This window comes from Acanthochromis polyacanthus, chromosome 22 (assembly GCF_021347895.1).
Source record: "Acanthochromis polyacanthus isolate Apoly-LR-REF ecotype Palm Island chromosome 22, KAUST_Apoly_ChrSc, whole genome shotgun sequence".
In the NCBI taxonomy this organism is placed as follows: domain Eukaryota; kingdom Metazoa; phylum Chordata; class Actinopteri; family Pomacentridae; genus Acanthochromis; species Acanthochromis polyacanthus.
In genome coordinates, this window is record NC_067134.1 from 21,211,477 (window position 1) to 21,237,292 (window position 25,816).

General features: G+C 39.6%; 2 protein-coding genes across 5 annotated transcripts in view; one reads left to right on the plus strand and one right to left on the minus strand.

Moving 5' to 3' along the window:
- Positions 1 to 24,318, minus strand: LOC110953620 (chloride intracellular channel protein 4-like). Of its 3 annotated transcripts, none has more exons than XM_051943570.1 (6): positions 24,116 to 24,318; positions 5,200 to 5,309; positions 4,924 to 5,049; positions 3,857 to 3,963; positions 2,207 to 2,388; positions 1 to 2,126 (listed from the first exon to the last, which is right to left on the minus strand). In XM_051943570.1, exons 2-6 carry the CDS (start codon positions 5,253 to 5,255, stop codon positions 1,965 to 1,967), a joined length of 633 nt encoding a protein of 210 aa, XP_051799530.1. In that variant the 5' UTR covers positions 5,256 to 5,309; positions 24,116 to 24,318; the 3' UTR covers positions 1 to 1,964. The 3 variants fall into 3 exon arrangements, with proteins under 3 accessions (XP_051799530.1, XP_022053412.2, XP_022053413.1); XM_022197720.2 differs by lacking the exon at positions 24,116 to 24,318 and adding an exon at positions 9,859 to 12,957; XM_022197721.2 differs by lacking the exon at positions 24,116 to 24,318 and adding an exon at positions 6,285 to 6,550.
- Positions 14,432 to 25,816, plus strand: part of rcan1b (regulator of calcineurin 1b) — a 25,189-nt gene continuing 13,804 nt past the window's right edge. The window contains exons 1-2 of one of the 2 annotated variants that reach the window (XM_022197722.2): positions 14,432 to 14,788; positions 14,922 to 15,066. In XM_022197722.2, the coding sequence (XP_022053414.1) occupies positions 14,944 to 15,066 (123 nt within the window). In that variant the 5' untranslated portion in view covers positions 14,432 to 14,788; positions 14,922 to 14,943. The remainder of the gene's footprint in view (positions 14,789 to 14,921; positions 15,067 to 25,816) is intronic. The other variant, XM_051943576.1, reaches the window with a different exon arrangement.

Consider the following 25,816-nt stretch of genomic DNA (forward strand, 5'->3'; position numbering starts at 1 on the left):
TAGTGATAAAATCAGTTTAATAAAGATTCTCCCCTCAGAGAGGATATAAGGCCAGAACACAGCAGGCTGGTGTCAGGGTTATTTAGCTACAGATAACATTTCATCTCTGCCAAACACTGAACGGCTGATTGTCTCAGTTGAAATGGAGTCTGGGTGCAAAAACAGTGATTTTAACTGAATAAAGCTGCATTCAAGGGAAGTTGGGGGTAAAAATAGAACATTTCTGTCCTCTTGTTAAGGCAGAAAAAGAAAATTGAACCCAACATTCCCAAATGACAGTAAATGAGTACGTTTTAGGACAATTTTATCAAAACAGGGCAAAAAACATCACCAAAATTGGCTTCCTTGAGGTTAAATACAACTTTTTCTGTGCTGACTGAGAGACTGATCCAGTGTTAGTGGTCTGAGAGTGAACTACAAAATCAGAAAGTCCAAAACAATCATTTCAAATATAACCACAGCAGTCTGTTCACACACATCTGTCAGCACACATCAGACTCATTCACTGTTAAATGAAAAGAATGCTTTGTGTTTTCAGTTTAATCTGATTAATCGATAAAATTAAGCAGGAACTTAACAAAAAGTGAATCACAGGATGCATTTTACACATATTGTGGTAGGATTTAAGGCATATTCACATTACAGTGGAAACCTCTGGGATTTGCTCTGTGGTTTCTACATTTGAACCAAAAACTCTTTATAGATATTAACCCTCATGTTGTCCTGCAGGTCAAATTGACCTGTTTTAAACTTTGAAAATATGAGAGAAAAATATATATTTTCACAGTAAACCTTCTGATGTCCACATTTTCAGCATTTTTGGGAAATCTCTGAACATTGTTTGGTGGGAAAAAAAACATGTTAAAATGTTTCTATAGAGCATTCACAAAAAAATCAACCAAAATCCAGCGAAATTAGTTTTGCTGATATATATGTAATTATTTTTGACATTTTTTGAAAATATTTACAAGAATTTTCTTGCCACATTTGGGGATTTTTAAAAAAAAAAAAAATTGAGGAATTATTGGAATGTTCTTCCTGAAGCAAAATTTCAGAAATGTTGGGGATGTGTTTCGATGATTTTTTAGATTTTTTTTAGACAAGGAAACAATATTTTTTTGGTGCCCATAAATAAAGACAACAGGAGGGTTAAAGAGGAGACCTGTGGTTGATATACAGTAAGTTCTGATCTGTGCTGACATGTTTCTGCTCTGAATCCAGCTGTGGATTATAAAAACCTGTCTTTAAGTGCACTCTCCTGTTTATTAGAATCAAACATAGACAGAGTAGTATTATTGCTACTAAAGGAGGAGAGAATATTAATAGAAACGAATTCTTCTGGCTATGATTAAATGCTGTATAATGCTTTAGTTCCATGATTCTGAATCGGCTTGAATAACAGATTTATACTTTAAAAATGATTAAACTGTAAATACAAATGTTCTAGCTGTAAGTAGAGTATATAATGCAGTAATACTGAACGGTAATGCTTCACTATTATGTGTACTTTTTTATTTTGCAGCGAACTTGGCCCTGCCATTATCTGAGAAGTCAAAAACAAAAGAAATCAAGAAATAATTCTGCCAGCGACCTGCTAATTACTGATTAGCATTATGTGTAAAATGGTTATAAAGATGCAGCCCAACCTGTGAGTGCACACACACACACACACACACACACACACACACACACACACACACACACACACACACACACACACACACACACACACACACACACACACACACACACACGCACAAATGCACACACACACACACAAAACGGTAGAATCATATAATAAATGGTTTAGATCGGTCTAGGCTATATACTGCAATCCTATTCAGTATCTCCCCTTCTTTTCATCTTCTTTAGGTTTCCAATCATTCTTTGTCCTTGTAACTGCTTTTCTTTATTTCTACCTCCTTGAATCTTTTCATATCTTCTATTTCGACTATTTCCTGCTCTTATTTGATTCTTTTTACAACATCCAGGTAGGCAAACTCGATCTCCCTCTCGGCAGGACAGGTGCTGGTGAACTCCTCCCTCTTGTAGGCGCAGTTTAAATACCTCCACACTCCCGCCATCTCCTCCGGGATCTCAAAGCCGCGGTATTTCTTGGCTACAACCTGAGAGAAACGCAGATAAAGGAGATTACGTCCATCGGTCTGAATAAGGGCCACAACTGTGTGTCTGAAGCTGACCGAACCTTCAGGATGTGTAGTTTAGGCAGCAGGTTGCAGTCAGCCAGCGTGAGGTCAGGTCCATCTAGGAAGCTCCTGGAGGACTCGGGCAGGTCACCTGAGGCATCAGCGTCGATTTCCTCCGACAGGGGAGTTCTCAGGAAGTCATCGAGGCGCCGAAGAGACTTCAGCAAGGCTTTCTCTAAGGCTGGAGTAGCAGAGAGAAAGAAGCACTGAAATGGATTGACGGGTCAGTCTTCCAAAGTTTTGTTTTGGCCAGTGGGAGACATGTTTTCACATTTTAAAGTCTCAGAGGGGTAAATTTTATGTTTCATTTAGTGATTGGTATGAAGGTTGAGATCTTTACTTTTGCTATTCCTCAATTCCTTACGTGGAAACTTAAAATCTTCGAGGCAGATCTGTTTGCTTCTCTCCTGCTCTCTGTGCTCACTCATTCTTCATTTATTACAGCCATTTTCAATCCTCGTCGCATGCAGAAGACATGAACTGCTCTTTGTTCTGTGTATAGGAGCCTCATGAGTCCGACTCATACTTGTGCAGGGCTCTTTTATTTAAAGAGTACATAATAAATACACCAGAAAGCTTTGGAAAGCCTCCTCCTTTGCACTGGAAACAGCAACTTCATCACCAGAATGTTTATTCTGCAGATGCATATCGACAAATGAAAAACACTCGGAGCTCTTATCTTGCAATTATGTTTACAGTCTCATGAAAAGATTAGAAGATCTAGATCTGCTGTGGGGCTATGACATGAGCCTTAGTTCTTGCTCTTAGGTGCCACCAAGGTGCCGTCATTGATTGATTGCTTTTCCCATAATCACAAAATTGTTTCTTGTAATTAGCGGATCTTAAAATTATGTTGATCTGGACTGCATGGGGTTCTCAAGTGTCCAAACTATATTCTATCCATTTTTGGACACTGCCAGTAGCAACAAACATCTTTCAAAATCATTTTTGTTTTATATACACAAAACATTTTCTACCAGTCAGCATCTGTGGCAACTTAGCATTTATTGAGGTCTTCCTTGTAGTTTTTGTTGTTACATTTTTCTTGTTCTTTGTTAATAATTAATGAAAATAAGTAAAGATTAAGATTCAACTTTACTGTTATTTCATGGAGAACAATGAAAGAGAAAAGGGTCAGTTACAGTAAAGCACCCTGGAGCTGATCGGATTAAGGGCCCAGCTAAAGGTCACTTCATGATGTTCTGACCTTCTGTTCAGCAGCCCAAAGACTCAACCTAGAGACGCCACCACCTAAATGTTGGGCTCATCCAGGATTTTAACCCAGGACCTCTCGTACCCAAAGCAAGACACATGGAAAGACCTGCTGGGTGTAAATTCTGTGTGTATCGTCCTGATTTCCTCGGGTAAAGCATATATATTTATAGTTAGATAGACATACATTTCTCTCTAAATTCTGCTGATGATTTTAGCATCTTTTCACAAGAGCCAAGACAGACGCTGCAATTTTGAGGAGTTTAACCAAGCTTTAACACCACTTAATACTTGTTAGTTTGAAATGGCACTCAGTGGGGTAGATCCTCTATGTGAATAGTTCAACACAAAGTAAGTATAGAGATAGTTGATTTGTTGGTTTAACACTCCAAGCAACACTTTTCCACGTTGGACATAGTTGTGTAACTCTCTCTCACCGTCGTTGGTGTCTTTTCTTGGGTTTTTGATGTACGCTGAGAACTTGGCAAAGACGTCAATCCCAGCTGTGTTGGCTTCAGGATGTTTGGGAGCCAGTCTGGGGTAGCTGATGTAAAAGACAAGAGAGAAATCAACTGACTAAACCTGTACGCAGTACTTGTGTATTTTAATATTTCATATTGTACTATTATTTTATTCCTCTAAACTTCTAAGCAGTTTCTGAGCATTATATTCACTCCAAGCTCATTTTTCATGGCAATATAAAGTCCTGCACCTCTATGAAAACTGCACAGTTATATCTAGAAGGACTGATAACTTGGAAATGTATTCCATGCAATATGACTCAGTCAAAAAGGCAAAAGTCATAGAAAAGAAAAAGCAAAAGTTGAATAATTTATTTCATAAAAAATTGAAAAGATGTCAAATCAATATCTGTAACATTTTTCCAAGTTTCCACAGGTGTTTCCAACATTAAAACAGTGACTTTACATGCAATAGATGTTTTATTATTTACATTTTTTGTGTGTTTCCATACTTTTTTGTGCCCTTAATCAGCACAGCCAGCAGCCTGTCTCAGAATTTTCGTCACAGCTTACTAATGGCTTCATGGTTGCACCCAAAACTGCAAAATTTGATTTAATTTTATTTATTTTATAGAATCTGGCGCAAACACTTTCCTTTTTATGAATCTTTCAATAGGGCCTTTAGAATAAAGTGATTTTGCTCAAATATTAAAATTTTCAGCTTAGATTTGTGTACATTTTCATGACGGAACTTCACATGATAGTTGAGCAGCTCAAAGACCTTTGGAAGCTGAAATTCCAAAAATTATTTCTCTGTTTAAAGTGTCTGGCTCTGATGAATGCTCTAATTTTGGTGATTTTGGAAAGATAACATGTCCTTCAAAGGATGTGAATTGAGATCTTTCTCCATAAAGGGCTATATACAGTAGCAATAAAATTGTATCTACCACATTTTTAAAAACACTCCCCCTATTTGCGTAACCTCAGTTCATCAACTCAGCCTCCTCTGTTCGGCTCATGCCACTGATTGTGTGTTTGTGTACCGAGGTGGGGCCAGTTTCTCCTCCAGGAACTCCTCGATCTTGTTGACGTCCACCTTGACCTCACCGTTAAAGGTCATGAAGGGAGGGTTGGTTCCTGGAGCGAGATCCTGGAGGTCTGCCGGCTTCCTAACGACACAAAATGCAAAAACAGACTGACATTCTTCATATACACAGATGATAAATGTTTCTTACTGAATGCTCTGTACGGTAACCCTCAGGGACAAAATGCATAAAGGAGCGCAGAGATGTGTTCACTCGGTAAACATGGGTTGTTACCGCTTGAGGTCGACTGTGGTGACGTTGAAGATGACTCCTTTCAGCCACAGGATCATGAAGAGTCTCTGAGAAAAAGGACAGTTACCGATGCTCTCGCCATCACTTCCTGCCTGCAAACACACACACACACACACACACACACACACACACACACACACACACACACACACACACACACACACACACACACACACACACACACACACACATAAATTAGCTGTTCAGTAAGTTAGAATTCACAGAATTTATTGACATATCAGGGATTTAGGTGTTAATATCAACACAGATGGTTCTGAAATGATTTAACTTTAAAGCTAATCTGTTCTCCCATCAGACAGCAGAGACAGAGCATCAGGTTCTGCTGAACAGCAAAACAAGTAGCATTTTGTGCAAATGAAGTAGTATTTCGTGCTCATGTTATAGCTATATCGTGGCCACAATTTATTTATTTTTTATCATGTCACCACAGGAGCTCCGTAGCAGGACTTCATGTTGGACTGAAAATGAGCCCACAGTGAGTTACAATGTGACACTGAGAAACTACTTCAGAGGGTGACAAAGAAGGTTTCTAATAATGCAGTAGATGAAAAACACTTTGTGGAAATAGGAGCAGTTGTATCCAAAGAACAAGAAGTGGGCAAACCATCAGAAAATCAAGACATCAAGCTTTGCTCACTGAAAGATAGGAAAGCAACTTCATCACACAAACAGAATTTACTACATACTTTAATCAGCAAAATTCCTGTCAAAAGGAGGCTGTCTAGTCTGGGACCACTTGTAATCCATTTCTCAGGATGTGAAACAAAGACAAACACTTGAGGAAGTAAGAGATTAGTGGCAGTGGATCAAACCTGCAGTGAAACATGCTCCACTTTCTAATTTCCAGATTCAAATTACAGAAGGACAGTGAGCAAAAAAACACCTCAAAGTTTTAAAGAAATACTTGATAAAAACAAAATTATTGTGTGGAACTGTTTTTCAAGCAAACCTCACAGAAACAGACTTTCATGTTGAACATGGTGGACATTAAGCTGGTGTGTATATTATAAGAAGAATCAAGTGCACAAGTTTACAACATTTCTTACCTTTACAAACAATTCAATAGTTGGGAAATTGAGTTTTTTAATGGTGATGTCATACCAGGACATGATGACCAACCCAGGTCCACATTCCACTTCAAAAACACTCAGAAATACGCATGAAAAAGGCGCTCAGGTGGTGGAATCCAGAACGAGTTAATCCATATCTTCCATTAAAGCCATGATAACCACCCAACAGCACATCCAGTCTGTCTGACTGTCTGTTGTTCCGTCCGCCTGCTTCTTCTCTCTGGTATGTCAGCATCTCCCACACACACAACTCCTCTTTGTCAGAACAAATATCAAGCAGCGTCTCAAGTGAAAATGTGGAACAAGAGCTGGATTGACAAGCATCAGTTACACTTCTGGTTCAATATTAGTCATGTTAGCTGATAATGCAGCAAAGTTTGACATGTGTTTGAACATGAAGTTTGTTTTCTTACAGCTTTTGTGATAAATAATAGTAGCTTTGGGGCATGGAGATCACTGGGCCCACTGTATTAAATTCTGCCACACATTTTTTTTCTTGCAGAATTAGCTATATAAACATACACTACAATCTGATTCGATTTGGGAGTTGCAGAATAAATCCCTCATTCATTTTTAGATGTGTGGCAGTGGGTGGCAATGGAATCTGCTCAACCACACCAAACACACAGAGTGAAGCCTGTGGAAGTGTCACAACAATTTACAACTTCTTTCTTTCTATGTGGAGTTCTTACAATGTGGTTTAATTAGAATGTTACCTTTTAGTCACTGAAACATTCAAGTTAAGCTATTTTTTTGTATATTGCAATGTCTATAACTAAAGATTATGATCTCAGTTAACCCCATAGATAATTGTTTTTGACTTTTGATGTGGAAGCTTCTATGTAACCGAATAGATATCAGTGATAAAGCATTTATCTGTGCAGGCCGGTGTACTGTATGTGTATAATGGTAACTTCCAAGCATAAATTATCAAATAACTGCAGCCTTTATTGCTTTGGGCACGACAGAGATCAATTATTCCCCCTCTAAAAGGATATGCAAAGTTCAGAAAGAGACAGAGAACCTGTGCAGCACCACTGATGCCACTATTTTAAATACCAGTCAATGACACAACTAATAACATTCAATCTGCTTGCTGTAAAAAAGTCTATTCCCTTTTTCCTGGACTCATTTCACTTTGCAGTTGACTGTTTGTGCGAGTTCATCTGCAGATATGGAATTAAACTTGTTGTGTTTAACAGAGATTGTCACGACAGAGTTGCCACTAAATCTTCTCGAGAGTGTTGCTGGTAACTGCAGGCCTGATGAGGTTTAGAGAGTGTTCTGTCATAAGAATGTTGTTGATCTGATTAGGTGAGAAAATAGACCAAAAAGCAGTTGTTTATTGTCATTATTAGACAGCACAGGGTGGGGTTTTCAGCTCATAGGATCAGCATGAATCTACACCGACTCAAACTGATCTGATTTAATATGTCGTTCCTTATGCATTAATAACAGTTAACTGCCATTAGTCAGCTTGTTGATCTGGGCTTCTAGCTGTTCTCTATCATGTACATGCAGAGTGTAATGTGAGGTGGGTTTGTGTTGTTTGCTGCATCGCTGTGTCCAGAGCTCTCAGCACCAAAGAGCAGCTAATCAGCTTACAGAGTGAGAATGTGGGGATTAAGGCTGCGTGCTACCGGCAGTAGCATAGCACCGATACACTGCTCAGGCATTTTCTCAATCTGGCTCCTTAGATACTTGCAAAAAATCTATGAAAAAGACACACACCATCCTCAGTTTTATGATAAACTGAAGCTAAAACAATCCTTTAGGTGTAAATATATCAAGTAATTTGACTGAGATCTATTCACACGTCCATCAGTTCATCATCTTGGTGCAGGTGAAGAAACCAAATTGAACTTTTTCAACCTTTCTGGACCCCAACCTCAAACCCCTCCACAATATTTTCCATCTGTGCTGCCAACAGAGCCCCTGACAAAGCAGGCCATTGTTTGAATGTGAACTCCAGTGGAGAGCGAGCTTGTTGTGAGTAAGGGTGAGGCGACGCTCAGATATTAGTGCATTTTTTCTTGGTGTTAAACCTCTCCGGTAATGCTCTCCTTTATTCCCACCTCAGTTAGGAATGTTGCTGCCGAATTCACTTCGTCAGTGTTTATTAAAGTTTAATCCAGAAAATGGAACAAAAACGGACTCTTACAAGCTTCACAAAGGTCACTTTTCAAAGACAGAATGTTGTGTTTATGTAAATAAATGCGTTCCTATTATCACGGGCACTAAATTTAGAATTGCATGCATGAAGCAATGTAGGTTACCATGCCTGATGGATTAGGACATCACTGTCTTAATGGGATAAGGTAAGAAGATCAGCATGAGGTTTCTCTCTCGCTTGCCGTCTCTCTGAGCATTTCCAACACACATACACAAACAAACACAACAAGTGGTTCAGAATTGTAGTTAGAATCCCTTTAGGTCTCTTAACTTCATTAATACCAATCTCTCTAGAAATTAACCTGTTTGCCATTAGTAAAAGCAGCCTCCTTCTTCACAGTGATGTACACACTACACTGCCTGGGCCTCCATCCACTCCACTCTAAACAAAATAACTTAACAGGGGCCTAAATCAAGCAAATGTCACGTCAGTCTCCTAACGAAAGATCCAAAACTTGTCCAGAGCTGTTTTGAGTCTCCTTAAGGGAGCATCAGCTCAAACTAGCCCAAGTCTATCATTTAAAAAACCTTATTATGGCAGTCAGGCCAACACAGTTTGAGCCCCAGTGACATAACATGTGGATGCACTGACATTCAGCTGCAGCTTGCTATTTGTGTCCGTTTAAAATCAGCACATAAACATGTCCTATTTGTAAAAGTTGTCAGGTTGTTCAGCACAACAAAAGTCTCAATGAATCTTGCATGAAGCCCATTTAAAATCAAGGTTTCAGACCTAAATCAGAACTGTACCTGAAATCTGAAGGTATCAATGAGACACTGAAACACCAATGAAGCTGTCCAATTGGAGCAGAAATACACAAACACCAGCAAAATCTCATATTCTGTCTCCAAGCATTGAGTAACAACAGTTCTCCAGAAAAACAACAGTTTCATAAGCACGTCACAGTTTCTGTTAACTCGACTCCTTCTGCCTGCATTGTTTATGCACTGTAGATGGAAATTTATTGAGGTAAAATCTTATTAGGCAACAAAAAATTAAAAACTATGAGACAGGAATATACAAATCTGGCATGTCTGTGTAGATTGTCAGTCATCCCTATCATAAGAGCTTGAGTAAAAGGAAACTGGCCTTCTATTTTTGGATCTTGAAGACATTTCATCTCTAATCCATGAGGTTTCTTTAAAACTAAAGAAAGGTAGAAACCTGAAGAAGCCTCTTGGATGAGAAACATATTCAAGAACCATAAAGAGAAGTCCAGCTGCTTCTGGTGCTCTAAGGACATCTGAAATATTATCCAAATGGCATCCATTATAACGTGACCATGAAGGAACATTTGCTTTTTTTTAGTACATATGAAGGGTTTGGGTGGAGATATGGTGTGTGTTGGAGGGTGTGAGTGTGTTTATGGTTCATTACCTTCACATACAGTGAGATTTCATACTCCTGATCCTGCTGTGTTTTGCTGTTCCTGCACACAGGAGGCAAAGGACTCTCCACTCTCCTATGAGATATCAGCTTAACCTCCTCTCGCTTCTCCTCAATCATCTCCTCCCGCTGGGGGATGTATGAATGTCCGTCCTCCAACAGCACCACTCGCTTCTTCTTCACCTGATCGTCTCTCTTTTTGGGCATTGATTCATCTTTAATCACTGACTTCAGCTCCTTTATCCAGTCCTGCTTCTTTAGCTGACTTGTGTCTTCTTTCCTCCCCCATTCTTTCTTTCCCCTCTCCGCCTCCCAAATGTCTTTTTTGACAGGCTTCAGCTCTTTCCTCCAGTCCTTCATTTCTGGTGCTGTCTCTTCCTCTGGTTGGTCTTTTTTAATCCAGTCATTATCTTTTCTCTTAGATGACAGCACTCTTGCTTTCCCCAATCCTTCTTTCGTCGGCTCAGGAAACAAGATTCCGTTTTCCATCGCTTGTTTCAGTCCTTTCACTCTTCCATTTATGTCCAACTCCACCTCTGTGTTGTGCTCTTTTTGCTTTTCATTTGTCTCTTCTTTCTGTTTCTCATCATTCTCTTCAACCCTCTCTCCTTGTAGCTCTTCATCTTTAGGCTTGTCTGTGGCGTCATCACAAGAACTTGTAACAGCAACAGGAATTTGTTCTTCAGGTTGTCTACTCTCATCTTCAGTGTCATCATCTAAAACTGTCACAGGCTCTCCCTCCATTGTTTCTTCACCTCCTGCCACCACATCTTCTTCAGGTCTCCTTTCTAGTTGTGTTTTGTCTCCCCAATCTGTCCCTGCTTCTCTGAGGGGCTGCAAAGGATGTTCTTGTAACTCACCTCCCCCATCTGTTGTCGGTTCATTCTCCTCACCTCTTAGTTGTTCATCTTCACCGTGTTCATCGAGTTCAAAAGCCTCCTCCACCTCATCCAGACTCTCTTCTGGATGGGTGTCTACAGGAACCTCCTCTGCACAGTGGACCACTGGTTCAAGAAGCACCACCATCACTGTGTTTTCAAGCTTTTCTTCTTGCATTTCAGGATCTCTGTTCTCCTCCTCACCTGTTAACTCTCTAGCAACATTAGCACTTTCCCTCCCCTCCTCTTTCACACTCTGTCCTCCCCCATCCATCACTTCTACAGCATTAGCCTCAACCTGTCGCTCCTGCTCTTCCTCCTTCTGGTCAATCCCGTCCATCCCTGTTTCCTCAATCCCTCCTTCCGACTTTGACTGCTCTTTAGAGGGAACTAAGGTTATGTCTGGTTGCTCAACCATTTGATTTGCTTCTACATCAACATCCCCAAAATCAGATGTTGCATCTTGTGCAGTCTCATGGACCTCCACATCCTCAATCTTTGCCTCAATGCTGATGTCTAATTCTGAGTTTTCTTTTTCACCAGAATTCATTTCATCTTCAACATCATTGGTTACTTGGTCGGTTTGACCGGACACCTCTTCAGTTGCGCTGAATGTATCAATAAGAGTTGAGGCTTCATTTGGATTAAAGGGAACTTGTTCATATATCTCAGTAGTTACAGGGGTCAAATCTGTTTCTAGATCCTCAGCATCTTTTGTTACGTCTCCAGGACAAACTTCTGTTTCCTCTTGGTCATTATTAGATGATTCTGTCCTCTCTCCTGATTCCACTATAGCAACATCCTCATCATGGACTGCTTCATCATTGCCGGTCTCTTCTGTTTTTCCACTCGGTATTTCTTCATTTTGTTCGTTTTCTTCTTCATCGTTTACCAGCTCTCCCTCACATTCGCCGTCACTGTCTAATACCTGCCAGTCAACTCTCTCAACCTCTACTAACATTGAAGAATGACTTGATTTTTTAGTCAACATCTTTGTCTCTTCACATTCGTTCTGTATTGTCTGTTTGTCTACATTTTCTTCCAGTTCATCTCCAACTTCTAGTTCTCCATCCTTCTGTCCAGTTTCTTCATTTCCTGTCTCTTCTTCGTGTTCTCCATTGCTGTCTAATGCTTGTTGGTTAGCTTCCTCAACCAATGAATGACATTGATTTTCAGTCTTTGTTGTTAGTTCATCTACAATTTCTTGCTGTTCATCCCCCATTTCCACATCTCCATCCTCATTTTCCTCCAGACTTCCTCCTCCCTTCCCCTCTCCCATTTCGCCATTTGGCAACAAGGCCTCTTGGATAATCCTCCCTTCCTCCCTTTCACTCTGTTCTTTGCTTTCATCTTCAGTTTGCTCCTGTCCTGTTGCACCCATCATCAGAACATCTTCCCCCACCTCCTCTGCCAGCTCCACCTCCTCGTCTTCCTCCTCTCCCTCATCCTCTCTCCCTCTCTGGCTATCCAGGTCTGAACAAACACCTAGCGGACTGTGGATGACAGCAACGTTTGACAAGTCTGGATTTGGACAGGAGCTTGATTGAGCCATGAGGAAAGTTTGAGGAAATACTGAGACTTACTCAGGAAAACAATGGTACCCAAATATCCAGGATAACTGTGCAGCGTAGAAGGAGTCAAGAGTTGGGCCAGTGTTCCAGAAAAAGGTCAACAATGGATTTTGGAAGATTTAAATTGCAGTTTGAATGTCCAGAACTGACTCCAAAGTGAATCACAGCTTGTTTCTTGGGGTACTTAGGTTCCAAAACTTGCAAAACAAAAGCAGGTAATCCAGAAAATATTCAAAAGAAATCTCACAGAGTTTCTGAAGTTCAAAAGCAAGAGGTGAGGAGCAGGAGGAGTAGTGTTTCCAAAGTCACAGAAGGTCTCGAATCCTTGAAGTTGCTACTTCAGGAATTACGTTTAGATGATTCCTGGTTCCCAGAATGTTTCGGAGCTGGACGTTTACCAAGTTCTGGTAATCGTAAAAGACCCGTAGGATTAACAGAAAGTTCCAAATTCCACATAGAAGAAAATTATCTGGATTCCGAAATTTCCCCTCAAAAGATCTTGATACAGCTTATGTTACTGAGCTGTAGGGTTTGCAGGCACACAGCCCTTTTCTGTCAGCTTGTCGCTTTGGGGTTCTTATCAGTACTGCACCTTAAACACAGTTAGACATCGATAAATACGATCTCTCTCTCTCTTTCCTTCCCTCTCTCTCCTTTCACTCCCTCTCTCTCTCTAGAGGATTAAATGAAGTCTGATCCCCACATGACCAGAAGCTTAAACCCCTCTGCCACCCAGGGACCAGCACCACTGGAGCCGGACTTTCTTCAACACACAAACATTACTGTTACATACTACATGCACTTTCACCAGACAAACACAGAAGCATATATAGATGCAGTTAAAATGAGAGCTTTAGCCTGATCTGATCAGTTTTGTCGAAAGCACTGACATACTGAGTGTTTCGTCTGCACTAGTTACAAAAGAACATGTGGAACACATACTATTAATCATTTTTCTTAGCATTACATTTTTTAAAAGGAGAGATGGATGAATATAATCTGCATTTATCTTTCACTTACAGCCAATTTTGAAGTATTTATAATAAATACAAGTATTTATACTAAATAAAACCTTTATGTCGATTTGTTCTGAACTGAACTTTTGGAATATGCCACAAGAGGGCAGGTTTTTGACTTCAAATAAACCATTGACTGCAAACTGTGAGAAATACTGCAGAATGATGAACAGTTGGCAATAATTACAATAAAAATGTAATGGCAAACCATATAGCTTTATATTCTGTAATTTGAATCACCAAGCTTGACGTGAAATAAAGCATATTAAATATGAAAGCTCCATTCAAAACCATTGTTAGGATCTTAAAACATTGAGGAAATTAGCCTTGCTTGGAAACCATAATATTGATGCTCAAGTTGGTTATAGAAATACAACATGTTGACAAAAGGGAGGTTTTGGCGTTAGACTGTGATACCTTCACAATCTATAATCTCTAATCTATAACATGGGGTTCAAGCCACATGGGTTATGTAAAGTGGCTTAAGGCACTCTGAATTGTAATTTGTGCTATATGAAAATAATTAAATTTAAAAAATGGATACCTGGAGTGAATGTGGACATGAATTGGTTGCAGTTTTGGAAAAGTTTCAAAGTGTTTTTTCAACTTTTAAAATTTCATGCATCGATCAACTGTACTTATGAAGTCCTGTGGGCTCAAAAATGCTGCAAAAATTACTAATACAGACCCTTATTTAATTACTAAATTTAATTAAACTAAATTTAAAACATTTAATACCTCAAGTGGACGTACAAGTGATTCGGTTGCAGTTTTGGACAAAGTGAAAATGTGTTTTTTCATCTTTTGACATTTCAAGTGTCTATCAGTTGTACTTATTAAGTCTTGCGGGTTCAAAATGGTGGAAAAAATGTACTGTAAGTGTCTGTAATTAAGAAAATATTCTCAGTATGAAGGTCAAATTTTCTATGAGGTATGAGAGGTCTGATTGATTATTTGTGTGTCAAATTAACTTTTTATGTAATAACGATAATATTTAATTATTTTTATTTAATTATTATTGTTGTTTATGTTGTCCACGAAATAAAAAATCTTTGAAAATGATTTGTAAAATATCAAAAGCAAACCCGGAAACGCATATCCGCTGCTTGGTTTGCGTCACCTCCTTTATCCTCTGCGCCATGCTAACTAAAAATACCCGACAGATGTATTTGTAGTTAATTTCCCAGAATTTTCAGCTGTTTCAGGTGAAGACAGTAACACGGACAAAGCTGCTACCTTCAGCCAAGACTGAGTGAGAAAACATTTCCCCTGAACATTGAGTGTTTGTCTTGTTTGTTAGCATCTTTTCACTCTCCCGGTTAGCATAAACCTGCTAGTCAGCTTAGAGCAGCTTTTATTCTCAAGAGCAGCTTTGCAGCTTTCTGTTGGCTGTTTGGAGAAAGCACGGGAGGGTTTAACTCCTTATTATCGTGCAATAACGCCCTCAGCTTTGTTGGTAAGTACGATATTAAATAACAGCCAAAGCTACTTTCATTGTAGCAACTAGCGGGACATGAATGATGGGCGTTAGTCAAGTTTTTATGTGCATTTCTGCTTTGCTAACAGGGTTTGGTGCTTGTTATTTTCAGAAAGAGACAATAGTAAGTCGCGATGCAGCAGTCAGAGAACACAGGAGAGGAGGAGGCCACCGTAGATGTCCGCTTTACCGATTTACCGAACGCCCTGATCGCCTGCAAAGTACCGGAGGATTTGTTTAATGAAGGGGACCTGAAGGTAAGTTAAAATCCGGTGTAGCCATGTATAAAAGCTGGCAATTTATTGAATTGCGTGACTTATAATGTGCTACATGTGTGCCGAATTAAAGAATGATGCTTTTGGATTCACAAAATGCATAAAGTTGTATTTTCTAAAACATATATAATATCCACTGAGCCAAAAGAGTCTTAAATCACTTGACTTTTAAATAGACTTCGGTGCTCTGCTGTGCAGGTCCATACACATCCATGTTCACTCCCACTTTTTTATGGATTCAGACCACTAGATGGAGTTAACACTTAAAACAATAACATTGTGGCAAAGACTGAGCTGTCTCAAACTTGCATCAGTTTAATTTTATCACAGCACAAGAATGAAAATGGACAGATGGATGCATCACTGGGATGCTTCCAGTATTATTCAGCTGGCATTTGCTCCCAGTGTTGCATAACACAATAGATTCAGAAACAGTCCACAGACAGGCAACATGCGCGTGAACACACCAAACATATGGATCTATTTCTGTCATTTCCCCCTCTGTGTTCTTGTGATTGTTCACAGTGGCAGGGTGTTAATGTGTGAAGGAATCTGAAGATTTTCGTACAAAACAAAACGGGTGCCTGTCACCTTGGTTTATTTTAGCATCAGTCGTGATCCACTTTCTCCATCAACGAGGCGTGACGTTTGACTTTATTGTAGTCAGGGTGATGTCTACAATGCATGGCAGCTGCTGCAGCTAATTACATATCCCCTGAATTTAACTATTTTTAGTCTCATTTTTGGTAGAAAAACACATCCATCTCATTGTAGCATATCTAACGGTATCATTTTAATGCTCACAGCAGCAACAGCAACCCGTACTGTGTGAGCTGAAAATCATGCAGAGGATTCAGGAACAAACTGTCGTCAATAAGCAAACACTTGAGTTCACAGTAATGAGTCTCTGAATGGAATGTAAGTTCAAGTTATGACTCATTGGAAAGTGACAATGGAGCAGTGCAGTCAGGCTAAAGCAAGTCTCCGTAGACCTCGTCAGTTCCATGGCTGCAGCGGTGTTTACAGTAATCACTAACTATTTGAAATGTGCAACCAGTGCGTCAGATTTACAGAACTTTGCCAGTATGTGGGTTACAGACTCCTATTTTTCACAGGAAAAGCCATGACATACTTTCTTCCTTCAAAGGTATCCGTGATGAATCTGCTTTTGCCTCAGGTTTTAGGGCAGTGGTTGGTTCCGATTTAGATTAATCCACTTCTGAAATACCTTCTTTCTGTTGTGTAACCCACCTAATTGCCCCTCTGGGACAAATAAAGTGTTTTCTGATTCTGGCAGCAAAACTACATGCAACTTTACAAATTAAATAACTTGTTTAGTCCATGAGCTGTGTCTGAGTCATGTAGCTGTACTAGTCTTTCCAGAGCGCAAATGGAAGCAGGTATTTTTCATTAAGTTTTATTCTGTAAATACAGTTTTTAGTGCCCTTAATGAGCTTGAATTAGTCAGAAGGGAGGATAAAGTATATAGAAGTACATCTGTGGAGGAAAAGTACTACAAAGAGTTTAGTATCCTGAACAGGAGCTGCGTTAAGTCTGATAAATGTCCCTAAGTGGTGTTGGTTGTGTCAAAGTTGGAAGATTTGTAGAGATCAGACCATCTTATCTTTATCATTAGTTGCACTGATCCATATAACTTTTACATTTAGGTGAGCTGGCACAATTTTTTCACAATTATAAATGTAACTAGTGGGCTGTAGTTTCTCTCAATATGTAGGATTTTTTTGAATTTCAGAGAGTCTAGAGCAGGGGTGTCAAGGTCTGTTCCTGGAGGGCCACTATCCTGCATGTTTTAGATGTTTCCCTCTTCCAACACACCTGATTCAAATGATCAGGCTCGTTATCAGGCTTCTGCTGAGCTTGATGATATGCTGATCATTTGAATCAGGTGTGCTGGAAGAGGGAAACATCTAAAACATGCAGGATAGTGGCCCTCCAGGGACTGAGTTGACACCCCTGGTTTAGAGAGGTTGGAAAAGGTTGCTTTATGGTATCTTGTTAATCTAAAGAGAAAATATATAACCTTATCATTAAAATCCTCCATAAATTAATTGTTGTTTAAAACACAGTTGCTAACTTGTGGTGTTAAGATTCAGTAGAATACAGTTTGAACATTTGGTACAGTCACTGAAGGTGTGTCAGAGTGGGGAAAAGTGGTTTGAACAGTGACTAAAGCTGTGCTGTCAGTGTGCATGGAAAGATGAATTACTGAACAATAGACAGCAGAAAACAGTCGAAGCCTCAGCAGGACACTTATCAAGCTTGTATCAATAAGTTTTTTGTTGAACCTCGGATATAGGAGGACCAATACGTCCTCCACCCTGACTGGAACAGAGGAACAACTGTGAAACAACAATTGTGGGAGGATGGGGTAATGTGGCAGTTGCTAAAAGCCACCTGGTCTTTTTGTGACCAAAGTAAGAGCTGAGTTTGTATTCTTAGCACAAAGTCAAGCACATTTCTGAAGATGTTGGACTGTCAAGGTTGCCACTTGTCTTTGTGATATTCGTGGATAAGATCTCAAGTCTTAGCTGGTGTGAGGAGGAGAGTACATCTGATTAGTGATCATCATCTACACTACTGTTCAAAAGTTTGGGGTCACTTAGAAATGTCCTTATTTTTGAAAGAAAATCAATTAGTAATCCAATCCGGACATTGTTAATGTGGTAAATGACGACACTAACTGGAAATTTAATGCAATATCTATATAGGACTTTTTGTTTGTGCGAAAGGTTTCTTCTCCAATTCGGACTGTTTGTGGTGTTGTACTCTGTCCACAGACTTAACACACAATGGGCCTGTGTGTTTGTCAGTTTTTTGTTTTTTTTTGTCTTTCTTATCAATCCGTGCGATGGACTTTTCTGATTTTTCCGGTTGATAAAAAGTAGTTTAAAAAGTCACACAGATAAATTGTTTTGGTGTGAAACCAGACAGTCTTAACAAAACAACCAAGAGCTGATAGACTCACTATTTATCAGCCTTGTGGATGAATCGCTGTGCGCTATGTGCGCTGTAGGGGCTTTGCTGACGCTAATGGAAAAGGGAAAAACAACAGAGGAGAAGGGTAAAGGGCAAAAAAATGACTTGTGTTTATTTTTTCCTTGTTTCCTTTCTTCTGTGAGCCGGTTGCTTTTCCACTGGGAGGATTTGAGGGTCAGATGATGTATCATATGGCAGAAGATTCCACCAAGGGGTGAGAATGTTTCACCGATTCTTGAGAACCTTCACTTGTTTTGGTTCTCTTAAAGGATGGGTGTGCTCAAGAGAGAGAGAGAGGGAATCATTTACAGTAAACAGAGATATCAGCCGGTTGGTATTAAGCAGAAAACACAATAACTTCCTCGTGAGAACTTGGATTGTAATTGGTTTTATCATGTGTTTAGTCATCTGAGTAAAGGCCTGCATCAACCTTTCATGCTACACTTAGTGTGGCCCAAATACTACTGTCAGTGATGTTACTGCAATATTATATCATTATGAAAATGAGAAGTGTGTTTGTGTATTCATGCTTAGGTATGTGAAAGGCAGGAAAGAAAAAGTAATAAAGGAAAAGAACGCATAATAAGGAAATAGTAGACAAGACAGTACACATGTACATGCCTACATACGCGTGTATCCGAACTAAAAAACCTGTTGTCAGGTTTAAAAGGCATGATGCCTTTAAAATATTGCCAAAATCACACTACTTATGAGAGTCAGAAACTGTAAAAAGCAAGAGAAGAATAGTTGGAGTACAACTTTCCAACGGTCCTTAAACTACTCATCTGTGAAGCGCAGTTCAGTCAGGAAGCTTTAAGCTGTGATATTTCATCAGAATCACTTTATTTTTTTACATGTCTTAATTAATAATATGTCCAAAAATAAACCTCAAACTGGCAAAAAACTAATTCATGTAGCACATATTCCAGTTCTCAGCTGAACTGCAAGCTGTGTTTGTGCTGTTTTGCTTTGTGTGAAGTATGAAAACGAATTCAAAATTTAATTAAAAGAAAGTATCAAAACCATGTGGAGTCACCTTTCTTTTCCAGAAAATTAGTAACACCTGTGTGCACTTGGAAAAATGTTGTCCATATTAATATTATGGGTTATTTTGTAAAATAACTAATCAAAGACATTCAACTGTAAGTTTTTTTCACCTGTGTTTTAGATTAACGGCAACATAAGTTTGTTATAAAGCATGGAAGACATTTTTGGAGTTCTCTCTTGTTGGAGTCAGAGTGGTTCTGTTTCTATAGAGGTGCAGGACTTTTTATTAGTCAAAAATGAGCCCACAGTGAATAAAAATGTGACAGGAGCAAAACTAATATCGCATTCACATGAAACCTTTGCTCAGGTGGAGGTAAATTGACACATCTGCACTCTTAAACTAGTTAGAATACAGTAAAACACACACACTGCAGTCTATGTGGCCTTTAGAAACTGTGGTCGCTGCTGTAATGACGTAATAAAACCTGGTGGCAGCGTTGTTAACAGTCATGTGAATTATTCCCGTTTGTCTCTGCTGGATTTCTTTGTTTTGTGTTGTTTGCCTGTAAATTCTGTTAATAATCAAAGCTTCTAGCCTCAGAATATGATGCATTGTCTGCAAAGACCTTTACAGAATGTACTTTCCGGCGCGTTGTTCACGTTAGACTGTTTGGAGCCAACTGGAGCAGAAAGCCGGCTAAAAACAGCATGAACAAAGCAGCATGGAAGAACAGATTTAGGTCAGGGAAAACTCTCATGTAGGTCTGGAAGACGGCCGAGCCTCATGGACTTTTCCAGCGGGACACACCCAGCATCAGGGTGAGATCATGAAAAAGTTAAACACTTAATTGTATTTAAATCTCGCTTTCATTATCTCCGATTAAGATCAAGATTACATCCGTGTGATCACAGTTTCCAGCGCTGCGATTAGCATTATTGGCCTTACGCAACTGGATCAGCAAGGTTAGACATGGATGATAAGAAACCTCATTGAATTTTTCCAACCACCCAGATAAAAAAAATGTGACCCGGATCAGACAAACAAGTTTCACAGCAAACGGAAAATGTGAGCGCGCTTGTTTTGTTGTACACCGCACTGACTCAGAGTTAGTTAGCCCCATCAGTGGAATCTGGCTTCTGTAACTTGATGCCTGTCTGGCTGAAAGCAGTGGGACGGATCACAAAACTGTTTCAAGGATGGAGGTTTAAAAATAAGTGCAGTGAAGTTTAGTTGAGGGAACTGGAATCCACCTAAAAGTCAATGAGGGTTTTATCTGTTGCTCAGCGGTTGAATAAATGGAAGCAGACAGTGCTGAGGGGACGTAATCTTAGTTTGTGCAACAGTTTAAGACCAGCAGAGTTCAGCTATCTGGAGATTATGAAGAAAAACATATAAATGTCCATGTTTCTGCACTTGTCTCCCTGTCTTAAATTCCCAAGTTCAGCAAGCAAGGTGAAGCAGCCCCTCCTGTTTGTTCTGGAAGAAGTGATGATTTCCTAACGAGGAATATGAAGGGAGGCTGAACAGAGGTCAAAGTTCAGTGTGTTTTTACCCTCCGCTGTTGTCTGAGAGTAAAATAATCAGCTGTGCCATAAAAGAGGTTCACCTGTGGACACCGAAGCACATGGCTGAGGTTTATAGACTGCTAGAAGGGATTTAACAGAGCTTTTGTGTCTTTTAGGGTGCCTCTGCCTAGATATGCGCCCATTCTCACTACTCTGAAAGCAGTTTATTGTGTTGGTCTCATGTCTGAATAAACACCCATCCTTACATTTCCATAGCAGTAATCAGTCTTAGTAACACTTCTTAAGTATGAACAAATCCATCCATATTAACTTATGTAACACAAAACTTGCCAGTGCATATGAAAGGCATGTTGTTTTGAAAAAGTCGCCCAAATTACATCATTTACACACGTGGACAAAATTGTTGGTACCCCTCAGTTAAAGAAGGAAAAACCCACAATTCTCACTGAAATCACTTGAAACTCACAAAAGTAACAATAAATAAAAATTTATTGAAATTAAATAATCAAAAACAGCCATTAGTTTTGAATTGTTGATTAACATAATTATTTAAAAAACAAACTAATGAAACAGGCCTGGACAAAAATGATGGTACCTCTATAAAAGATTGAAAACTATTTGACCAGAGTGACATGATTAACTCAGGTGTGTCATTTAATTGACATCACAGGTGTTTCCAAACTCATAATCAGTCAGTCTGCCTATTTAAAGGGAGACAAGTAGTCACCCTGCTGTTTGGTGAAAAGGTGTGTACCACACTGAACATGGACAACAGAAGCGAAGGAGAGAATTGTCCCAGGACATCCGAAAAAAATTATAGACAAACATCTTAAAGGTAAAGGCTATAAGACCATCTCTAAACAGCTTGAAGTTCCTGTGACAACAGTGGCTCATATTATTCAGAAGTTCAAGACCCACGGGACAGTAGCCAACCTCCCTGGACGTGGCCGCAGGAGGAAAATTGATGACAAATTGAAGAGACGGATCGTTGGAATTGTATCCAAAGAGCCCAGAGCAACCTCCAAAGAAATTAAAGGTGAACTCCAAGGCCAAGGTACATCAGTGTCAGATCGCACCATTCGTCGTTGTTTGAGCCAAAGTGGACTTCATGGGAGACGACCAAGGAGGACACCACTGCTGAAAAAACTCATAAAAAAGCCAGACTGGAATTTGCAAAAATGCATGTTGACAAGCCACAAAGCTTCTGGGAGAATGTCCTTTGGACAGATGAGACCAAACTGGAGCTTTTTGGTAAGGCACATCAACTCTATGTTCATAGACTCAAAAACCAAGCATACGAAGAAAAGAACACTGTCCCTGCGGTGAAACATGGAGGAGGCTCAGTAATGTTTTGGGGCTGCTTTGCTGCATCTGGCACAGGGTGTCTTGAAAGTGTGCAAGGTACGATGAAATCTGAAGACTATCAAGGCATTCTGGAGAGAAATGTGCTGCCTAGTGTCAGAAAGCTTGGTCTCAGTCGCAGGTCATGGGTCTTCCAACAGGACAACGATCCAAAACACACAGCCAAAAACACCCAAGAATGGCTGAGAGAAAAGCGTTGGACTATTCTAAAGTGGCCTTCTATGAGCCCAGATCTGAATCCCATTGAACATATGTGGAAGGAGCTGAAACATGCCATTTGGAGAAGACACCCATCAAACCTGAGACAACTGGAGCTGTTTGCTCATGAGGAGTGGGCCAAAATACCTGTTGACAGCTGCAGAACGCTCATTGACAAATACAGAAATCGTTTAATTGCAGTGATTGCCTCAAAAGGTTGTGCAACAAAATATTAAGTTATGGGTACCATCATTTTTGTCCAGCCCTATTTCATTAGTTTGTTTTTTTAAATAATTATGTTAATCAACAATTCAAAAGTGATGGCTGATTTGATTATTTAATTTTCAATAAATTTTTATTTATTGTTACTTTTGTGAGTTTCAAGTGATTTCAGTGAGAATTGTGGGTTTTTCCTTCTTTAACTGAGGGGTACCAACAATTTTGTCCACGTGTGTATCAGACAAAAGCTGCCAAACTGCTCATCTATAACATGCCGTTCTGTTGGAAAACATTTCAATCCTAAGCTTAAAATTGTGATATTCTATCAAGATCATTTTATTTGACATATTATAAAGCATTTGCACCAAACTCTGTTAAAAAACTGCATATTCAGCTCCCCTCAGCACAACTGAAGCCGTGAGTGACTCGTGTGACCAGCAGTCACATGACAAAAGTTCTGGGTCTTTTCAGCTGAAATGAAGCCTGCATGTCTTTAAATCGTTCTTTTTTTTTTGCTGATTAATCTGCTGCTTCTAAATGCTGTCTAGCATTAGGTTGCAGCAATATTACATCACAATAATTTTCTGCACTAATGAGTTCTTCATCTCTGTGACAACAGCACAACAATGGTTGAAAGTAGAGGATATTTAAAGTGGTCTTTTGTGAGGTATGATGCAGTCATAATGACAAAAAGTTCCTGAATTTTTGAAACGTGACTGTTGGTTACAGCCAAGTAGCGCAAAGAAGTGCAGAATTTTAGTTTTTTACTAAATCTGGTCAAAGCAAACTGTTTATTTTTTAGCAGATTTATGAATGAAACATGTAGAATAGTGATTTGATTAAATATCACATTACTAAGCTGAGATTTGCACAGATTTCACAACCAAACAATCTGTTTTTACGGTTTCTGGCTTTGACTTCTTAAAAAAACAAAAACACTCACCTGCCTTTCAGACCTGCTGCTGCCTTTTGAGGTTTTGAGGGTTAAAAGTGACAGTTTGCTGTTTTAAAGGGCTTATGACAAACTGCCAGTGAGTAAACATGTTAATTTGTGTGATTCAGAGCAGCTGGTCGGCACATTTTGTGACTGTCGTTCAGAGCACATGAGCTGTTTCTGGTCTTTTTGCGAAGCTAAGCCAACTAGATGCTAACTTGTCTGTAAGAAAGTGAATGAGTTCTGTTGATGAATGCAATTCTGGAGGGATTGTGTGTTTTTATGATCAGATGCAGCACCATTCTGTCCTTGCTTCAGCCTTCAAATACCAATCATTAGTTCACCTCGACACTGGAAAGAAGAGCATGATGCAATAAAAATGAAACAGCTGCTTAGTAATACAATGCTGCATATGTGACAGGCAGGATTTGATGCTGTGTGCACTGTACACGTGCACACCTTTATCTGTGTGTGTGTGTGTGTGTGTGTGTGTGTGTGTGTGTGTGTGTGTGTGTGTGTGTGTGTGTGTGTGTGTGTGTGTGTGTGTGTGTGTGTGTGTGTGTGTGTGTGTGTGTGTGTGTGTGTGTGTGTGTGTGTGTGTGTGTGTCTTAGCTGTCTGTCTAGTGAGGGAATGGAAAAAATGGGGAGATGAAACAAAAACATAGGGATGGAAAAAATGCAGGGCTGAGCATGCACGCTCTCTTGCGGACACACACCACAGCAGGGTGAGGCTGAGGTCTGGAGATGATTAGCACCTACACACACATGTTCACACGCTAATGTTTAACGTCAACAAACAACACTTACATGAGAGCATCGGTCTCACTGTCGGGGAGGCTCGCCAGCATTACACCACTTCATTTTCCACGCACACATTTTCCACCGGTGCCATTAGTCATTTCGCTGTGCATTAACACCTGCTCTCAGCCGGCCGCAGATATCATGTACAGTATGTCGACATGTTGGGCTAATAGTTTACGGTGGCCGTGTTCCAAGCAGACCGCTGGCCAGATGTCGCCGTCTGTCCGCGGCTCAGATGGAGCTTCTTAAAGTACACGTGGTCACCGTGTCTGTGTTTTAGCTGTCAGCTCGCTGTCTGAAGGTCCAAAAGGGTCAAACTCTGCAGAGCTGCTTGTTGTGTAACGGCACCTGGTTGTTTATTCTCCAAGTGTTGACACAATTGATGCTGTTACTGATTTCAGTTTTCCAACAAAAATGTATTGCCAGACAGAGAAAGGGGTCAGTGCGACTCTGATTGAAATTCAAATTATCAACAATATCAAAAAACCTGACATATTGACATTTAGTTTGCAGCAGATGCATATATTTGAAGACTTTTTAGACCTAAAAAAAACCCACTGCATGCAAAGTTTTACAATGCAGGAGAGGATTTTGCAACTTTTTGATGTCAGTCACAGCAGCAGATAATTTCTGATCTGTTGCAGTGATCACAAAGTTATCACAATGACCAAAGTAGGGGTTTTTCTGAGTGTATTTAGCAGCTACAATGATAAAATATATTTAAAAAGGTCTCTCTATAAATGAATAGACAAAAACAAGGTTTTTTTTTTTTTTTTTTTTGCCTCTTTTGCTGGTGCGTCCTTTAGAATAGCACCTACTCTGCTACACCATTAGTGTTCAAATCACTTTTTATCTGGTGATGATTCAAAGTACTCTCATACTTTTGAAGTCATAGGTCTCTTTGGAAACTGTGACTGAGTAGGATTTAGCTGTCAACAAATCTGACTCCATTGCACCTGCCAGTTTTAAAAACTGTAGCACAGTTCTATTTAGTTGTATTTTATATTTTACTGTTTCTTTTATTTTGTAAAAACATGCACTTTCACGTACATCTAATGGCAGGTTGTATTATTGGGAGATTTTAACTCCTTATCTGGTTTTAGAATACATCTTCACTGTCTACCTTTCACCCAGTACATGATAAATTGATCCTTCATCTTTCCATGACACAGGTCTGTTGTACTTTGGCCTGTAACAGTCGGAAAAACACAGGTGTACCTACTCGGTTATGACTGTTGAATTAAGTGTCCTGGATCGCTGCCACTCTGTCGTGGCTTTCGGGGAAAGTTGAAGACAACCACAGCTAGTGGTCACATATAAATTCATTATGAGTAATAAGCAGAGTGAGCAGTCTGACATTGTGGAAGTGGTCACGCTGACACAGAAGCCATACATTTCTCTCACTAGCTGAAGACTGATATTTGGAGCCGATATGCATTTGATTTGATTATAATATATTGACTTTGACTGAATTTATACAATATAAACAGGAGTGAAAAAATTACGATGCTCTCCTGTTTATGTGGGACCGACTGAGATCCATCAGTTTGTCTCCTTCAATTACGTCTGCTGATCTTCTCTGTTTTCATAATCTTTCACTGTTCTATCACTTTTTCCACTGAGGTTCACATCTTAAAGCTTTATTAATTATTGCTCTCCAGACTCTGTTTCAGGCTAATCTGTGGCTGCCTTCTAACTTAGCTGCTA